This window comes from Podarcis tiliguerta (assembly GCF_965153285.1).
Source record: "Podarcis tiliguerta genome assembly, chromosome: 3".
In the NCBI taxonomy this organism is placed as follows: Eukaryota; Metazoa; Chordata; class Lepidosauria; order Squamata; family Lacertidae; genus Podarcis; species Podarcis tiliguerta.
The window spans coordinates 59,858,416-59,878,344 of record NC_139536.1 but is presented as its reverse complement, the minus strand read 5'-3'; the positions used below and the strand labels follow the sequence as shown (position 1 = coordinate 59,878,344).

At 48.8% G+C, this 19,929-nt stretch overlaps 2 protein-coding genes and 1 long non-coding RNA gene across 5 annotated transcripts in view; 1 reads left to right on the top strand and 2 right to left on the bottom strand.

The window, feature by feature from the left end:
* The window catches only part of SLC35D3 (solute carrier family 35 member D3), a 297,688-nt gene that overhangs the window by 167,280 nt on the left and 110,479 nt on the right, over positions 1–19,929 (top strand). The gene's annotated exons all lie outside the window — the stretch shown is intronic.
* The window catches only part of LOC310675079, a 293,684-nt gene that overhangs the window by 173,049 nt on the left and 100,706 nt on the right, over positions 1–19,929 (bottom strand). The gene's annotated exons all lie outside the window — the stretch shown is intronic.
* Positions 7,921–13,896, bottom strand: OLIG3 (oligodendrocyte transcription factor 3). 3 transcript variants are annotated; one of them, XM_083434336.1, is made up of 2 exons: positions 13,680–13,896; positions 7,921–9,562 (listed from the first exon to the last, which is right to left on the bottom strand). In XM_083434336.1, the coding sequence occupies exons 1-2, from the start codon at positions 13,682–13,684 to the stop codon at positions 8,785–8,787; spliced, it is 783 nt and encodes a 260-aa protein (XP_083290462.1). In that variant the 5' UTR covers positions 13,685–13,896; the 3' UTR covers positions 7,921–8,784. The 3 variants fall into 3 exon arrangements, with proteins under 3 accessions (XP_083290462.1, XP_083290463.1, XP_083290461.1); XM_083434337.1 differs by lacking the exon at positions 13,680–13,896 and adding an exon at positions 12,765–13,052; XM_083434335.1 differs by lacking the exon at positions 13,680–13,896 and having other exon boundaries at positions 7,921–9,738.

Below are 19,929 nucleotides of genomic sequence, written 5' to 3'. Positions count from 1 at the left end.
TGCCCGATAATACAGAAAAGATATTCGTTTGCTTATAGATAAGGTTCCTTATCCACCCTTCACAGTAAGGTCCCAGGGCGGCTTACGGCAATACAAACAAGACAATTAAAAACAAACGACAGAATTTTAACCGTTTTTATACAATAAAAAACCCTCAAGTAAAATAAGCTCCAAGAAAAAACAGCTCAGTATAAGTTAACCAAAAGAAGAAGTGGTTGACCTATGGCAAAATGAGGGGCCACCGCGTCTTAAGCTGCTGTGATCTCGGAGGCAGAGTTGGGTTTAGATCGTCTTGACGGACCCATTTCTCTCCCCTCGCTTCTCCCCACAGATAAAAGAGGGCATTAAGAGCCCACCGTGGTTGAGATTTGATTGGATCTCACTTTGCAAGCTAACAAAACATTTAAAGTATCATCATGAATTATGACAAGTAGAGGAGGGAAAACAGAGGCTCGTTTGTTTTCTTTTCTTTTGCCTCCTCCCAAAAGCAATGAATATACATATTCCTAATTTAAAATTTAGAATATTTTGCGATTACGCTACGAAAGCTGGAGCATTTGGGCAGCGTTTTAATTCGTAGTCTCTCATGTCAAGGGACTTTTTGCAGCGGGGGGGGGGGGGCTATTTGCGAGGACGAAACCATGTTGAACAAAGAGGAATTTACTTTCCAGTAAACACGCATAAACAGGCTGTTGGGAGAATGTTACTTTGAAGCTCACCAAAACTTTCAAGAGGTTTGCACCAACTGATGGCTCAGAGAAATTGTTGAATTACACACACACCTTCCCCATTTTGAGTCCACGTTTATTTATAGTCCGGGACTGGGGATTTTCTTCAATAAATGTTTAGCATTTCAGGTTCAGACGCGAATTTCTAGCGCTTCCGTTAACCGGGTGGGCGCTGAGCAGCCTCTGCGCTCTGCCTCCTGGATAGTCTCAGCTTTTCGATAGGAGCCACCAATGCCAGACGGATGGATTTTGTAGCTGCTTCGGGGTTGAGAACGCTTTGCCATCTGGTGGGACGAACTACGACCCTGCCTAGTGCAAGAGGGTAGTTTCTGCGTGGAAGAAAGAGATTCACAACAGGAGTGATGCGCCCGCGCTTGCTTATGGAGAGGGCTATTGATTTCCGAGCAGAATCGGTATCCGACGGCATTTCTTACACAGCCAATTGCAAGACGCGTAGAGCAGATCAGCCCATTTTTAGAATGGAAAACACGGGCGACGTCTCCAATGTTGGCGCCAATATCTACTGGCGGGGGGGGGGTGCACAGAGGGGTCTTCAACTTCTAAAAAGATCTCATACAAAGGGAGGGCTCTCCCTAAGGAAGCGGCAGTATCCCTTACTAGCACGAGTGCAATTATATTGGCTATTGCTTGAAAGGTGAACAAGCGATGTAAAAGTTCAAACCAACCGAGCAAAGCGTCCTTTGCAAGACTGGGGAACCAAAGGACTCCAGCTCCCATCACCCCTGTCCGATGGCCAGGCAGGCGGGGGCTGGAGAAGAGTCGGGGTTGGACAAATACCCGCCTCCCCCTCTCTAGATGGAAATACATTGCCATCTACTCGTCTTCAACGAGATTCTGCGTTTTTGTAAGGAAGTTGGCGAAGACTCAAACGTTATTCGAAACAAGGGTCTATTTTCGTGTCATCCCGCGTAGGATATTTTTTCACTCTCGACTTTGTCTTCTGCATTCTCTAGCGACGAAGTCCTGTATCAATGCAGAAAGAAGATTGCATGAGGTCCGGAGGGGGAGAGAAAAAATGTGGCAGAACCGTAAGAAAGAGGCTAAGTGACGGATGCCTCTTTGGCTGTGGCGCAGGGATCTCCAATATAAAAGTATTTTCTGAGTTCCTAGAGATTGAGTGGGACCTCGAAAACAGCTTCAGGGTTAAGCCCTGGCTGGCTGAGAGGCATTTTCTCCCAATCTCTTTCCTCCAGTCCTGCAGTCGAGCCCTCGAGGGCAGAGAACGGAGATCGGGTCAGGCCCCTGCCTTGCTTCTTGAAGGGCCTCTTGCAAAGAGTGCTGCACTCGGTGGATTTTGGTCTTCAACTCAAAGTCATCTGCTCCTTTGATCCAACCCGGCATTGCTGCGGACCGGGGACCTGGCCCTGAGATGTACACGGGCTCGCTTAACACACACACACACACGCTCTGCTTTGGAGGCGAACTTGTTTTGTAAATGGATAGGCCAGCGCTATGGGGGAATTTCCAGATCAATAACAGATCACCCAAGATTGATCAGCACACGCTCCCTGCGTTATAGTTTGGGATAGAAAAACGAGAGAAAGTGACGCAGCGGCTCCTTTTATTTGGGGAGAGGGGCGAAAGTGTGACCTTTTTAAGGCTGGAGAGCAGATTCCAAAGGAAACGTTGGGTATTAGCAGCGGCTCGCCCAAAAATCGAGAGCGGGATTCGTGCGCAATGTCAAAACTGAACCCAACCGAAAACGGGGAGTCCATTCCCAAAGGGCGACGGAATGTGGTTCATCCTGGCCAGCAAACGTCGCAGAGTGCTGGCCTGCTCGATCCTTTGGAACTAGACTGAAAGGCTTTGCGATCTCTCCGCCCCTCCCCCGCCCCCACCTCAGACTTAGCAGCGTGAACCCGGAGAGGATCCCCTGCCCGGCCCTGCTGCGCGCCGCGTTGTTTCCGAGCGAAGGCAAGCGGCGCCTCAAAGGGGCGAGGGAGGCTTCCCAGCTGGCGCCTCCTCCGCAGCCCGCTCTGTCCCGGACCGCGCGGATTTGCGCGGCCGCCTGTTTTGCATATGCATTGCGATTGGAGGAAGGGATCAAAAGGCGCGCGGGAGGCGCTCGTTTGCGCCCCAGGCAGGCCGCGAATGCCAAAGAGGCGAGGAGGAGCCCCGCGGGTTTGGGGTTTTTAGGGGGCGGGGAGGGGTAGAAAGCGCACTCCCATGGAAACCAGGTTCGAAACTCGCGCAAGCATTCGACAGCTCTTAGCAATAAAAATATAAAACTAGGCAGTAGGCACGATCGAACCAGGACATTCATAAGGGAGGCGTTTTGCCTCGAAGACGTAGCTGCAAAATGGTTTTGGGGGAGGAAAAATAGCTGCAGCATTGCTCACAAGCTCTCCTCCTGAAGGAGAAACGCAAAGGGAGCGAGGTCCCTCGGGATCTCCTTTCCCGTACCTTATTTCCAGAGGCCAAGTTTGGGCAGAACTTTGGAACTGTTCGCTGTTGTTTTCTATCCGCCATCAGGTATGGTATGAGGGTGGCGCGCCCCTGAACCCCCTAACTGGTGCAGAAGGCGCAGTGAGGCAGCTCCAACTGGTCTTTGGAAAGTGCGGAAGGCTGCCTTTCTAAACAGCTCGTGCAAGTCACAGAAAGGGGTCCGAGTAGAAACGGAGGACTGTCGGTCCTTTAGACCTCTCTCTCCTCCCCCTCCGCCTTTTCTTTAGCTGCCCAATTGCTCCTCTGCGATAGCAGAAGGCGTGAGGTTTTGGACGCTGAGAAGGAAAAGTGTGCGAGTGCCACTGGGGGGGGGGTAAGGGAAGAAAAGCCTCAACCTTACCAGTTAACCTAGCTACTAGTTAGCCTTCACTGCCGAGATCGGCCTGGGATCTTGCCTAGACCCAGCTACTTTTACGCCTGCCTATGCTCAGCAGTGAGCCCCATTGAGCTCAAGGCAATAAGTTCCATTGCGCTCAATGGGACTTTACTCCCTAACAAAAGCGTGTAGGGCTTTGCAAGCTTGACGACTTTCCTACGGTTCAGTTCCGAACAAAGCACGGCTGATCAACTGCGAGCATCCCACTTTGCCTTCTTTACTGAATTTGATTTTCTCCACCCCAAAAAAAGGAGAAGCAAAGGAGCCAGAATCGAGTCTTTGCCTTAAAATCTTAGGAATTCGCAGGCACAGCGATGGTGGTGGATAGGGGGAAGTAAGATGAAAGGAAAGGCACTGAAACCGCCAGAAGGATATTTTTATTTTTCGTCGCATATTCCAAAACTCAAAAAAGTTGTGTGTGTGGTGCAAGTCAATGTGGAGGGACATTCTGGAGCTGAGCCCCTCGTCCACCTCAAGAGTTTTCCAATCGCCCTCAGCTCCCGGATCCGCTCATCTCCAGACTTGGCTGCGGGCAGGAGGCTTCTCTGTCAGACTCCATCCTGATCTGCAGGATTGTCACACACATCTCCAGCGCGCGCGCACGCACACCCCGTCCACACGTCCACGCAGGTGCCACTCGCGCCTGAGCATTTGGGCCGGGCCCTCTTCCACCATCACCAAATCAATAGTCCCGTTGGGTCACTGGAGAGAGTCCACACGGCATCAAATTCAGAGGCAGAAAAGGTCTGGGACTCGTGTGTGCGCTCGTGTGTGTGTCGGAGACAGACGCGGGTGGGGGTGGGCTTTGATATTTTCACCTCCATTTAACAGTCATTGCAAGCGAGTGAGCGGAAGAAGACTCCTCATTCACACTTTTCCGCCTTCTGCTACACTTATTTAGTTATTTAATAAATTTACATCCCGCCTTGGAGACGTGGGTGGGAGCCTGCTCCCTTCACAAGAAAGCTTATCCATTGAAAAACTTACAAATCGGCGCGATTCTAAGGAAGTCTAATCCAGTCCTGCATGTTTTTTGGCTAAGGAAAATGTGCTTTTTTTACATGGAGGGTGAGGGAGGAAAAGACTAGAACATAATGTTTTTATACTATGCAAAGTTGACTCAACAACATTCTCGTTTTGGGAGGGGGTGGGCGTTGCGAGAGGGGGGGCCTTGAGATGAGAGGGAGGATATTATTTGAACACACCGCAGCCCAAGTTAAGCACTTTCGTTTCACTGATTGCAGCGGGGAAATTGTTTTTTTAAAATGCCTAAATCTCTATTATTGGATGCAATGGAAATTAAAACTTCTTAACTCTGCCTGCGTAAGATGTTGTCGGCTTCTAATCAACAATAAACTCCATACTTCCAGGTAATTGGGTTTCAGGAGTGCCAACTTGGTCCCATAACCATGGGTGCCCGGGGTCGTGGGTGCCATGCAGCGTGCATGGCCCTGGCACCGAAATTTGTGGGTGCCCGGCCCCTTCATGGGGAATTTTCTGGGTGCTCAAGCACCCGGGACCCCAGGGACTTGGCACCTATGGTACGTATAAAACATTTGCCTTTTAAGAAACAAATTGATTTCCCTTGGAAAGCTGCAAATGATGGGTGAAGATAATGTTTTATTTCTCCGAATGATAGTCGTTATCAAATTATTTAGTCCTACTCATTTCTCCCCTACTCATTCCCCTCATTTATTTCTCTCTTTTCAAAAACAACCCTTTCACTCACGTCTCCTCCCTTGTTATTTATATTGTTGTTTCTAAAGCGATGAATTTGGAACATCGTATCTCTCGCTGAATTATGTCTCTCGCTTTCGTTGTCGTTGAGGGCAATGCATCAACGGGAAAATGATCACCAGCCCCCTAACATACGCCTCCTTCCCTTTAAAGCTAGTAAAAAAACCCAAACCGACCAATTTTACCAACTGCAGCCTCGCTTTGAAAACATCGGAAGGGTTTTCCTATTACAGTACTTTGAATTATAGCATTAATGTATATATATTTCTAGCTATCAATCTGGCACCACTTACTCTGGAATATAACCCCCCCGCAACGACTTTTAAACTCTGTACCCCAGAGAGGAAGAGGTGTCTGAATTGCACGTCCCTCTCAAGTGTTGTACGTTGTTGTGTTTTTCTTTTAACCACAGCAAAGTCAGACGTGGATTCAAAGTAAAAAATAAAACACCCCCCCCCGCACCCATCGCAAAACACAGGCAGAAGCCCAGACGAAGTTCTCCGCAGAATGACGCAAGGCAAATCAAAGGAGAGTTTTGGTCCAGTAGCAGGAGGTCCAGGCGCAGGACAGATGGGCATTGGCTGGTGACGGGAACCAATCAAGTGAATTAAGTTCAGAGGCCATTTCCAATGTCTTCATTCTCAGCCTTCCGTGGCTAGCGGAATAAACTTCATCTCGTATGTATGTATGTATGTATGTATAAATAAATAAAAACATAATCAGTGTGGCAATGAAAAATGTCAAGGCAACCACTGAATCGTATTGAATTTAGAGTTACTTGAATTGAACGGATTAATTTCTCTCGTTTGATCTTCTGAGAACAGCCCCTTAAGACTGCAGGGAGCACTAACTAACATCTCGCTTGGTTTCATTTAAGAATAAATAACTAGTTTATATATAGTTATATACATATGGTTGCTGTGGGAGTCGGGAGGAAATCGAGTTCGACTTTTCAGTTTGGCAAACGACGGCTTTGAATCAACGAGCCCCTCACTTCGGGGTTTCGTCGCCACACTTTCTTTTGGGCACAAAGAGCCCTGATTTATTCTTCCCCTTTGCTTGCCGGCATTTGTTTTTACCAAGTCTGGCTATTGTTGTGAGTGTTGCAGTCATTTTATGCGTATTAGGAATTCATGGAGATTTCAGTCCTGTTTCAAAAGAAAAACCAACCTATGTTCCATGTCATTTGGTGCACAAAATAGGGTAGGTTAGAGTGGGAAGTTGGACCTGTTAAACCGGAAGTTAAATCGGGAAATTCTCCTAAATGTACTTTTAAATCCAAAATTCTATCTGGAGGGTTTTAATATATATATATATTTATTTATTTTGGATGCTCCTCACACCTATTTGCAAATATCCCACTGATTTCACCATGTATATTGTCCTGAACTCGTTGGAGAAAAGATGAGATAGAATGTAATAATAATAATAATAATAATAATAATAATAATAATAATAATACAATGGGACTTGCTTCTAAGTAAGTGTGTCACGCATCCTAGGCATAAAGCACATTCGCAATCGGATTCTATCCCCGCTTTCTCCGATGTAATACCCCCAAGTTGCTGCGGCATGCTCCCAAATAGTTTGCCAAAAATACACTAATACAATTTTACTCAGATTTCGATTCCGTACAGCGCATTTAAGTCTCCCTCGCCTTGCAAGGCTTTACCCCTTCAAAGCAGCTTTTCGTTGGTTTTGAAACAAGTCCCACTCTAAAGCAGCTCTCCTTTACCTCCCCTCCTCCCCTCAGACGAAGGAGGTAGAACCAAAAAGAAGAAACCCAGATCTTTTTTTGAATTATCATTTCATCGTTTTTAATTTGAAATTTTCATCCAGAAACACTGGTCCATAATAATAAATATATCGATAGTTCTCAAGAATATATAAAAAATAAAGACACGTCATCGTCTGTGAGGCCCTTCACAAAATAGTGTCAAGCAAGCGCCCAGAAAGGGGGAACGGGAAAGAGAGAGAGAGAGAGAGAGCGGGGAAGGTCCGAGGGAGAGTCAAGGGGACGCCGAGCCCGCATGCAGGATGGCACTGACTGAAGGATGGGAGGCCGGGGAAGCGCGCACGGTCTTGGACGCGGCGGATCCGGCGTGGAAGGGTTGTCTCTAACCTAGTGCAGGGAGGTTGGACGGCTCCAGGGCAAAGCGGGGAGGCAGCAACCTGTCTCGTCTAGAGGGAAGAACATCCTGGGCTAGCACGTCGAGACTGCACTCCTAAATCCTTGTTACAAGGAAAACTGCCTTGGTGTCGTCCGAACAACCATGGTCTGGATACTAATAATAACAACGTAGGCTCGAAGCACGCATGCAGTCGCTTGAGAGGAACGGACGCCCCGTCGGAAAATTAAAAGGGTTCCTGTACCTGCCCCAGCGTAACTTAAAAAAAGAAAAAGTCACGTTCAGTCCGATTCAAAAGCCGAACCCAAGCCAGTTTGCTGAGTTTAGCCAATTAGTGTCCCCGGGTTACTCTTATTTTCAAAGGGTTTGTGTTCCCAGTATAAAAGGCCTTGGTTTGTGGATCGGACCGTTCGTCGTCTAAACTCCTCTAGCCCAGAAGACATTGGAAATAAGCGTCAGTGGATATAAACCCCACGCAACCCCCATCCTTAAATAAAGGAGACACCCCTCTTTTCTCGGGAGGAAGCCCCTCTGGTATGAACGGGACTTAATCCAAAGTAAGTCCTCTTACTTTGTCTAACTCTTGTAGTTGCACTGACTTGCACTGCTTGACTCAGAAGTCCTGATGAAGTTTGCACAGGATTGCAAACTTCACTAGGATCCTGGCCACTGGTTTTTAAAACGAGCTTACTTCCAAATCAGCCCCCACACTCTTCAGCTCCAGGAATGACCCTCCCACGCTTTCCTAGACGGCGAAATCGTTACGAACCGCAATCCAACCAAGCAAGCGACCGCTTCTGCGGCTGTGAACAAGTACAATGAAGATAGAGAGAGAGAGAGAGAGACATCTCTTCTCCCGCCCCCATCCGTTTTCAAGCACTTATTTACATTCTCGTTCCCTCCCCTCTCCCTATTTGCTGAATTGACAGGGATTTTAAAAGAAAAAGAAATCACAGGAAAAACAAAACACCCAGAATCCAACCAAAGGGTTTCATTGCAAGGTCCTTTGCCCCTAAACACACACACACGTCCCCCTGGTTACAGCAAATGAAGTTTGGAGACAGCATCAGACGGGACGAGGGAGGAATGGAGGAAGAGAGTGAGAAAGAGAGAGCGAGAGAGAAGGGAAAACAGGAATTGGAGGAGGAGAATCAAGCATGCGACGACACCGCGGGACCTCTGGGCTGCTTCACCTTCTCGAGTCCTTCCGGCTTGCCCCCCCCCTCCGTGGCTTCCAGGGCAGCGAGAGGTTTTTTTTCCCGAGGGGGCGGGCGGTGGTCTTCGCTAGACCCTCCCGCGGGCGGGCGAGAGACTTGGCCAAGGCCCCCTCTGAGAGGCGGCAGCGAGTTCACTTCAGCAGGTCCTTGGCTTCTGTGGAGATCCGGGCCAGGCTGGCCGTCGTGGTGAGAGCCGAGAGGTGCGGCGGCGGGGGCATCTGGCAGATGCTGCAGGGACAAGGCAAGCCGGCCCAGTGCTGGAAGCCCCCTCCCAGCTGCAGGGCCGGCGGCGCCGGGGGGGTCTTGAGCAGCGAGTGGGGCGGCCGGATGGCGCCGATGGCCGGCAGGGAAGCCGAGAGCGGCGACGGGTTGCCCCCCGAGGACAAGGCGCCGCCCAGGATGGGGTGCACAGGGTGCACGGCGCCCGGCGGGTGGGCAGGGTGCCCGGCGGAGTGCGCCACCGTCCCGCAGTGGAAGGCCGAGTGGTGGCCGCCGTAGATCTCGCCCACCAGCCGCTTCATCTCCTCCAGGGAGCTGGTGAGCATCAGGATGTAGTTGCGCGCCAGCAGCAGCGTGGCGATCTTGGAGAGCTTGCGCACCGACGGCCCGTGCGCGTAAGGCATCACCTCGCGGAGCCCGTCCATGGCCAGGTTGAGGTCGTGCATCCGCTTGCGCTCGCGCCCGTTGATCTTCAGCCGCAGCTGCTGCAGGTCCTGCTCCGACAGCTGCTTCTTGATCTTGTACTTGCTGCTTTCGCTCGACGAGCCCTTGGAGCCGCCCCGAGAGAGGCCCTCGCCCGGCCCGCGCTGGCCCACCTCGCTCTGCGTCGACGAGACCGAGTGGTGGTGGTGATGGTGGTGGTGGTGATGGTCCCGCAGGTACATCTCCTCCATGTCTGGCGAGGAGGCTCTGCTGGAGAGAGAGCTGGAGTCAGAATTCATGGTCTGGCTGCGGGGGCCGGGAAGGTGCAAGAAGGGGCTTCCCCGCTCGAGGGGAAGGAGGAGGAGGAGGAGGAATGGCAAGCAGGCAGGCAGGAGGGTCACCAAGCTCTTCTGCCAACGAGAATGAAAGTGGTCGAGACAGAGGAGGAGATCCCCCTTCCCCGCCTCTCTCTCTCTCTCTCCCCTCCCTCTCCAGGAGAGCTGCTGGCTTCGTGTGCGTGCGGCTGCGCGCCTGAGCTCGCTCTAAGGCTGCCTCGCCAGCCGAGGGGCTTTTTATAGAGCCGCGGGCGAGCCAGAGAGACAAAAGGCGCCCTCCTGCCTCGAAGGGGCTTGTTCGGGATGACGCGCCATTCTTCAGTGGGGCGCGCTTGGACGGCCCCGTTTAGCAAGGACCCCGCTTCGCTGGCATTGTGCGCCGGAGCCTCCCGCGGACCCCTCAGCCCAGGGACCCGCGGGAGTCCCGGAGACGGCAGCCCCGCCCCGCCGGGGAGGACAGTGCGCACAGCCTGCGCTCGCTTTGGCCCCTCTTCCTCGACGGGCCGGGAGGAGGCTGGAGCCCTCGTCGGGGCTTAAGGGCGGGGGCATTTTGATCCTCCCTCTTGGTATGTGTCAAATAAATAGGGGGTGGGTGGGTTAGGAAGTGGAGGAGGGGAGAGAGACACGATCCAACATGCCGGGAGCTGGGCTTTCCACATCCCCGCAGCTCCGAGCTTAGGGAGGCGCTCGTGCTCCTTTAAGCAACGTCGGGTTTTGTCCGTCCTCTGCATGTTTACTAAGAAGCAAGTCCCGTTAGAAGTACTTTTGAGTAAACGACGTGTAGAGAAGAGGCGGGGAAATCTTACTCCGAAGTAGCCTCCGAGGGGTTTCCATGAGGTTTTTGGGAACACTCTGAGGCTACTCAGGAGAAAGTGATTCTGCCTCGGTTCGCTGCCCGGCAGAATCAGTGGCGCTCGATCGGGTTAGTTATCCCCGCGCGGGAACAAACGAATATCGTTTGCAGTTTAATCCTATGCGTGCTTACTCATAAGCAATGCCTTGTGAGTTCAGGGCGGCTTGCTCCCAGGTAAGTGGAGATAGGACTGCAGTCTTAATTGAAATGCGCATCAGACTGCTGTCCCTGAAGCTCATCCCCTCTTCCCAGTGCATTTAAAGGGGCTGTTTTTATTTTGACTGGGTTGTGGTTTACCCCTACTGTCGGTTTCAGAGGCAAGCGTGCTTCGGTACTGTCCAATCGACGTGTGAATGCTTTGGTTTACTCTATAAAAATGTAGGCCATGTTCCTGAATAACTCACTTTTCGAAATAATTTATCCCGCCCCCACGTCTCATAATACCTCTGGCCTGTCCAGAGACGGTAGACAAGGGCTTTACTGATGCATAAATTTATTTTTTTATTATTATTATGAACTATAAATGCGGCGGTTCGCAGACTATATTTTTGTTGTTTTTCAGTTAAAAATATTGGAGTTTTGCCTGACATCTCCATGGACTTACCAATTCTTTTATCATTTCTCAACCTTATGTTGAGCTTGTTTATTTGGTTGGACGGGAAAAAACAGGGATAACTTGCTTCCCAAGTGAGCACGGATACATATATATTGGAATCTCCCCAATATCTCTGAAAACTTTCAATCTTAAAATATGATGGAGACTGCGTAGATTCAATGGAGAGTATTGCGCTTAGCTTAGGCCATTTACTGGGAAGCAAATTCTATCGATTCTCTGGGATTTAACTTTCAAATAAATCCGTTTTTTTCAGATCAGTTTATGAGTTTGCGGGAAATTGCTCACAGATGAAACTGGACTCAGTTCCGTTCGCATTCCTTTGGCTCACACTGTGTTCGTTTCTTTCTGTCTTGCGGAAATATGCATAAGGCATCCTAAACGGCGCAACAACTCCGTGTGCGCGCGCGCGTGCATGTGAACAAGTGACCCCCAAGTAAGCAAAAAAGAAGCCGCCTCTGCCACACGTCACCAAGGGGGACAACATTCTGCAAAGCGAAGCCAGCACAGAAACGACTACACCCAATATAATGTGCACCCAAATTTGTTTCAAATTTCCCTTGGTAAGGCAGGGTAAGGTAAAGCAGCGTAGTTCTCCTAAAACGATTGACCACCCCGACCCCTAAATATATTAACTTGGAAGTAAATGCCACTGAGTTCAAAAGGCCTGAATCCACACTAGAATTTTTACCATGACCCCAGTTCTCCCCTGCGCACTTACTGGGACCAAACCAAATTGAGAGGCAACTGCGGCGATTATTTCCCCGTTGCCTATTGTTGAGCGAGGAGGGCACCCGTTTCTAAAACTCTTCGCTCAAAGTCCCATTTGTTCAGGATAACTGATCTGTGAGCGTAACCAGGATTTTTGTTGGGGGGGGGCAGCCAAAGTTGTTGAGTTTTTGTTAAGGAAATCAAAGTAAAAATACCCGGTGAATAAGATATTGCGGGAGGCAGACTTCTGCTGGGGGGGGGGGGCGGAACCTCAGATAATTGAGTACTTTCAGTGCTTAACAATAATGTTTGTGGATCTAACCCTCAGGTAACTCTAGAGCTCACAGTGACGTTTACTGGAAAATCCAGCCCGCTGAGATTGATGGCGCATCTCCTGCCCCAAGAAATAGGCACGGAATGAGGACCTTAGCATAGAGTCTGAAGCAGCTCCCACTTGGCACTCAGGGCGGGGTTCAGTCTTGGCCTTGGCCTTGGAAATCCAGGGACTAAGTGAGGGCACACTGTGCCTTTGCAACACATCCTTTCATAGAATTCCGGGCACTGTGGTTTAAACCTCACAGTTACCATTCTCAGCAGCTCTTAAGGAACTTCAGTGCCCATAATTCTTTGAGGGGGGAAGTGTGCTTCGACTGTGCTTCAAAGGTATCGTGTGTGTAGGGTGCTCATATCTCCTCCGGCAATGTGAGTTGGATCACCGGGCCAGAAAAGCCAGGGACTTTGGCAACTGCTTCGGTGGTGAGACCGTGCGAGAATTTGTTAGGCAGAGGGCCTAGGCGGGGGGAAGGCTTGGGAAATGGTTGAGGGCAGGCCAAAGGGATGCGCCTTTGACTGTTGGGGCAACTAGTTGACAATCTCGCTTGTCATGGGAAAGGGTTGAATGACAGAGGGTCAGCGACTGGAAAAGGAAGGCGCACGGGCGCCTCAGCTTCTGGAGACCTGTCAAGAGAAGTTTGCTCCAGAGCGAAGACAGGCGATAGCTGCTCCGGGTCTTGAAGATGGTGCTGGACACCGCGACGGAGAGCAGGTGGCTTGCAGTCTGTTGGCCGCTGATTTGCGTATGGGTAAATCCGTCAAACATACGCCCAGAAGTTTTCTCGGCCTTTATTGGTGAGTTTTCTTCGATCCAGGCGCGCGCACTCCTCGATCGTGTGAACTCAGGAAGCCAGCACGCACGGAAAGTAGTTGCGCGCCTGAGCCTTCCCACCTTCCGGCACTCGAATGGCTCTCAGAACGCGTGGCCACTCTCTAAATCGAGAGGGACCTGCGCTTCCAGGGAAGTCTGCCTGGGGAAGAGGGGGGTGCCGCCTTCGCAGCACCTGCTCCCCCCAAAGCACTCGCAGGCATAAAGGATCCCTCTCCAGCGGAGCTCTACCAGGGAAGGGAAAAAAAGATATTTTTTAATACTTTATTGAAAGAAAGAAAGAAAGAAAGAAAGAAAGAAAGAAAGAAAGACTGGTTTTTGGAAATAATCAGACTCAGAAATAATATCGATCTTCCGCATTTCCTCCCTTAAGTCCCTGAGATGGAGGAAATCCCCAAACCAAGTGACGGAACTGGAAGCGAGGCTGCCTGGAGCAATGGAAGCTTTTAAAATAGTGAAGCCAAACTAATATTTAGAGGCTCCTTAATCCCAGAGCATTTGCTCCAAGCAGACCTACTTCATTTTAGCATCATCTCCGATGATGTTACGAGATCTGTGCTGCCGTCCTCCGCACGTTTTCTTGGGAGTAAGCGCCACTAAGCTCAGTGGATCTTACTTCTGAATAGATATGCAGAGGCTAAAGCGACAAGTTAACCTCAACGCTTTTCCATACTTTTATTCCCGCATCTCCACACGGAGCCCAGTCTTACCCCATCTCGGCGAAGATGCGGCTCGAAGCCAAAGGCTCGACCTGGAAGCGACGTCACTTTTCCAAAGCCTCCGAGTTGACAGCACTTCGGTCCATTCCTGGGCGCGATTCCTTGCATGAGAACCCCCGAAGTCCCGATCGAAGCCGATGGCGAGGTCTTCTCGCTTTAATCTGGAGAATGCATTTTAAAAATATTAATAGTATTATTAATAATAGGGTAATTGCTATTTTTTTCTAAATCGGAACTATTTTAAAAGGAAAGAAAGGAAGACTGACCATCCTGATGTTACACCGGCAGCTATCCAGAGGGCTCCTTCGTTGGAATGAACGATATTCACTGCCAAGGCGACTTAAGGACCATGTTTGGAGGAGGTGAGTGAAGCCTTCCCCCGGTCCCGTGACGAGTAAGCGGGACTGCCCATCGCCTTCAAGTCGCCTCCCGGGTCGGAGCCCTCTGCTGGATCCTCTGCGAACCGAGCAGTCCCGGACCGCCCCTGCACGACTTTCCTACGGATTTCTCCTGAGGCAACTGCTTCATCGGGGAGCAAACGCCTCTCCCCGCCCGCTCCACTCCTGCATCGCTCGACTGCTGACCCTCGATGGGAAACTGAGAGACCCCGAATGGAGGTCTTCATAGAATCGTAGCGTTGGAAGGGACCCCGAGGGTCATCTAGACTAACCCCCTGCAATCTTTTGCCCAACGTGGGGCTCGAACCTACAACCATGAGATTAAGAGTCTCGTGCTCAATCAGTTGAGCTGCTAGAGGGAAAAGGTCTAGCAAAGGTCTAGCTCCCCTCTCCCCGCTCGAAAGTAGCGGCCCAGTTGGGGGTGAGGAGGAAAGGGAGATCAGGCATTCGTTCCATATGGATGGAAAAACACTTTTTGCATGCTATGGGGCACTCCCCGCCCCCGCCCCCCAATGCGTCTGATGGCTGAGCTGTAATTCCGAAACCAAGTCCCGCTCACAGAGCCGCAACTGTTCCCAAGAACATGGCCTGAAACACTCGGCAACATTTTGCAACTTTTACACCCTGTTCCAGCTCTGAAGCCTTGTCACCAACGCAGCAGCGTCCCGGTGAAGCTGGGTCCTTCCCCCCTGTCCTTCACTGGCGGAGAGCCACGTTTAGTCCACACGGAAGAAGGTGTTTTAAAAAAATGTTTAATTTTGGATTGGCACTTGCATCAGGCCGCATCAAAACCAGAAGTTTTACAGCAGGCTTTCTCAACCTCGGCCCTCCAGATCTTATTGGCCTACAACTCCCATGACCCCTAGCTAGCAGGACCAGTGGTCAGGGATGCTGGGACTTGTAGTCTCAAAAACATCTGGAGGGCCGAGTTTGAGGAAGCTGGTTTTACAGGATTGTCTATACTGTATTCCCATGTCTATACGGAGCGTGTAAAATCTATCTACTTTAAAATGTCTGATCGTGTGTGTGTGTGAATGTGCCTGCGTGCGCGCACACACATTTTTTGGGACTCCAAAATACCCACTGCATCATTCATTGCACAAGGTAACATAATCTCGATTTATAGGGCTACAAAATGGCGAGGACCCAACCAGCTTACCAGGAAAGTTAAAAGAGTGATCAGAACATTTGGTAATGGAGACGCTCCCTGGTGACTAAAGCATGCTAGTCATCGGGTATAGCGCGCAGTTCTTCCTACATTTAAAAGGAGCCCCTTCATTTTCCTCCTTAGACAGCTGTCCCCTCGGCGCCCTCACCTGGGAGCGAGCCCCACTTAACCCTTTCCTCGTTCCTCTGCCACTCAGTCTCAGCCTAATCTACCTCACAGGGTTGCTGGGTGGTTAAATCAGCAGGAGAACTACGTATACTACATTGAGCTCATGGGAGAAAGAAAGGTGGGCTATAAATGCCATCAATAAATCCATATCCTAAAGCATCTGGTTCCAAAGCAGACCGGCGCTTGGCGGTTAGAGAGGTTCGGTCTCTGTCCTGAAGTGACCCCCTTGACTTCCGTGCACAAGCGCCGGGGCCCCTTCCTTGGTGGAACCTCCTAGACCTGACAGCCTGGGGGGAACAGTCCTTTATTTTCTCCCGTTGCTAACAAGGCAGCAGCAATCCCGAGTCTTAAAACCTTCCTCAAGGCGATCCTAGGACGATGCATTACGCAACTGCTCCACCTATTATTATTTATTAAATTTGTATGCCGCCCTTCACTCGTAGATCTCAGGGCGGTTCACAACATAAAAATACAATAGGGGAAAAACCTCCACCGCAAAATGCATAATGAAAATAAGAAAAACACTGGCCCACCTGCTTACCCCGGAGCAAATCCCCTTGTATTGCGCGGGCTTCACTTGCATGCAAATGGACACACCCACAAGGGATAAGGGATCGGCATTCAGTCATTGTGCTATGGAGAGGCGCGCCTTGTGGCAGGCAGGCGGACTCTGTGGGACCCCATGTCTTCACAGGAGCATAGGGATCTGCCCAAGTACTGAGTCAGGCCACGGTCCACTCGGCTCAGTATTGTCTACAATGAGTGACAGCAGATCTCCAGGGTTCAGGAGGCCAGGAGGTCCCCCTCCTGCCCTACCTGGAGATGATGGAGGCTGAACCCCGGGGACATCCTGTGCGCACGTTTTATGCCGCGGTCTTAGACGTATTTAATAATAATAATAATAATAATAATAATAATAATAATAATAATAGTAATAGTAATAAAATTTATTTATATCCCGCCCTCCCCAGCCGAAGCCGGGCTCAGGGCGGCTAACAACAATAAAACAGTACAAAAGTACAACACAACACTCTAAAATCATTCATTATAAGGAAGTGTGTATTGACTTCCAGGTCTGTGTGCACAGGGTTGCAGCTTTCGGGTCTCTCCGTCCCCCACCCTCCCACTCCGGATCAACGCGATGAGCATTAAGACGTTGCATTTCGATTTTAAGAAGGAACCGCTGGTGGAGCGAGGCTGCATGTGGACCTGATGCTGTCTGTCCGGTGTGTGATGCTCATATAAAGCAAACGCAATGCTTCAGGTGTCACTAAGGCAGACCGTTTCACAATTGCAACACGAAAGAAATTACTTTGAGGTTCTCCTTGTTTGTGCCATGTGTGAGATGTTGTTAATGTGGAGGACAAATCAAACACCACGGGCTACTCAAAGTAGAATTTGTATTTTCCTGACAGCCAGCCCCCACTGGCCTCTGCATGACTACTAAGTGGTTAATCCCCTGTCCGTTTACTGAAGGTGATGATGATGATGATGATGATATCTCACCTTTCCTCTTTCTCCTCCATACAACCCTGCGAGGTAGGTTAGTCCAAGACAGGGGGGCTGGCAACAAGGTAAAAACGCTCATGTTTGAGTGGGAATCTGAACCCTGGTCCACAAGATCCCAAGTCCTAGTCAAACACTCTAACCACTACACCACACTGCCTCTCAAGTACATGTGCACTGCAGGCAGCCCCATATAAGAACAAGCAGATTCAAGCCAAATAAACAGTATGAATGTCTTATAGTCTGATGCAGGTTGCAATGGAACAGATATCAAAGGAAGGGTGTTTTGGATTGATGTTATCACTGCCAGTTGCATGTGCATTGCAGACACAGGAAATGCAAAAATTATTTAAACTCGTGGGGAAAAACTAACTTTTTTTTTGGGGGGGGGAAGTGATGCTAAGACTGAAGGTGCCTTTAGCAGGTCACTTCATGCATTACAATTTCCAGGGACACATGTCAGATATCAAGTGGGGACAAGAATCCCATCTCCCTAGCCTACATACCTTTTTCAAGGGTTTGGTAAGAAACACAAAATGTTGACCAGACACATTTGTTTTACAGGTGGGTGCCATGTGCTCCATTCAGTTCAGCACTTTTATTTCCTATTGCAAACCAACGGACCTCATTTAAGCATGTCCCTGCTTCTCTTACTAAAATTATGGCACTTGCATGTGGGACTTCAGCTGGATTGTGCCCCATACATTTTGTGTGTGCCCTTACAAATGTAATATGGAAAATGGGTGGGGAAAAAGAAAAATTAGAATGAACACCTATTATTTAATATAAATTATTATGGCCCTTGCTAACACAAACTGTTAATATGGTGCAGAATCCCAGAAAGTTGATTAAGTCTCCTATAATTAAAAGAACAACAACAGAGTACATGTACATACAATCTGTTCAAGCAATTTAACAATGAGAAGCGTTTCCCCTGTATCTGTTCCTCATGCTGGAAATGCATTTCTTAAACAAAAGTCACATTGATTTGGAGTAGACCTTTCATGGACATAGGCTGAGGATGAACCTAAATAGCCCAGAATAATCTATATAAGATTATCTTAAATGGCAATATTTTTTCCTAATGGGACAGGTCTTGTTAATTAACAACATACAAGTGCTATTTGTTAGAGTCCTGTTTATGTCAGGAACATTTATGAGTGAGTAACAAGGAGTGGGACCGAAGCCTACATTTGCACACAATTAATTTTATTATTATTTTATTATTACAATTTATTTCTATACCACATTTTAGCCCAAATGTCCGCAAACTGGCAGGCAGCATATTAAAATAAAATATGCAATGGAGTACAATAAAATGCCATAAATCCATCAGCAAGCAAAACAGCAAAATCATGAAGGTGGAGGGCCAAAAGGAAGCCTCCCAATGGTAGAGGATGAAAGGGTATTCTCATCCCTCACACTTGATATCCATTCAGGCTGCAATCCATGTTGATGCCCATTTAATTGAATGCGATTTACTTCTGAGTAGACATGATTAGGATTGCAGCTCACCCTAGTCTCCTAAAGCTGATGTAGCAAATATTTTTTTACCCATCTTAGTATCTTTAAAGAAGACTGACTGTAAATAAACAAATGGATCAGGTATCAATGCCTCTGTTCACCTGATGTCTGGTTCGAATGGGAAATCAAGGTTTATGAAGCCCCAATGAACTGGGAAACTGGTAAGATTTCCCACCAAGTGATCTGAAAGCTCCAACCACAATGGAAAGCTCTCTCACACTTCTTACTCTTTCAACAGAATTATAATTTAGAGGGGAAGTAAACATTGCATTTGAATCAACCCCCCAGTAGTTTGATTGGCAAGACAGAGAGCTTCAGATTCAAGAAAGCGAGATCCCTGGCAAGGGTGGGTGGGTTGAAGGGACAGGGGGCCATGCAGCATTTGGAAAACAGAAGCTGCTCTTTTCCAAACCACAGCTGGTTCGCTCACCCCTTTGGAACCACATTTTCCATCAAAGGAGAATGCCTGTTTGATGAAGAGCAGAAATCATGTCTGACGAGGACAGAACTGGCTCGAAACATTTTCAAACAGCCTTGAATGCAAGGATGCGAGAGTGTCTCTGAATAGCAGAAGCTGCTGAAGTGCTAATTATGAGAATATATAGGAAATGTAATTTGTTGGCAGAAGTGGAAGTTTAATTTTAATGATGCATAAACAGCATGGCTGGTTAGGACCAGCAAGATTCATTATATAGTTCCATTTTGGCAGTCTTTGAGAGTGAAACACGTGAACGTCTATAGGCAGCAATTGCTGACTTGATTTTTACTAAGGGATTCTGTTCCAGCTGGAAAACACGTCTCTAATATCAGACTCCTGGTTCCTAGTTCTTTATATGTTTGATATGGTTCACCTTCTGTCCTTAATAGAGAAGTACAATTTTGCAGTAGCAAGGGGTCTGGCTCTAGCTGAAAACCCAGAATGTTATCCTTACATTGAGCATATAAAAAGACTGTGTTAGTATTGTGAGGTAGATCCACAGACTCCAGTCTTTTTCAGAGTCCAGGTAGACATTATGGGAGAAATGAGCTGCCCTTGCACTCATTCTCCCTCTCCTTCTGGTAGGTAGTCAAACACAGCATGTGACATGACATCATCTTACCATATGTTGCACTCCCAAAAGGATAACAGTCAGTTATGTAAGCAGTGCACTCTGATATGATGCCACACTGCCCTCTGCTTTCGCGAGTGACACAGAATTCAGCTGCATATTTCTTGTATGCATTCCCCAAACTGGTGGCTTCCAGATGTTCTAGACTACATCTTCTATCAGCCCAAGTCAACATGGCCATTGGTCAGGGAAGTTACAACTTGGCATTATAAGGCTGAGGAAGGCTGGTATACTTAGAACCCCATGGTGCAGGTTTAGAAGCAACATATAAAATGAAACAAACGTGGCGGTTATAAATCAAGGGTTAATTTCATTGGAGTGAAACACTTTAAAGGCCATTTCAGCAGAAAGTCTAAACACAACATGAA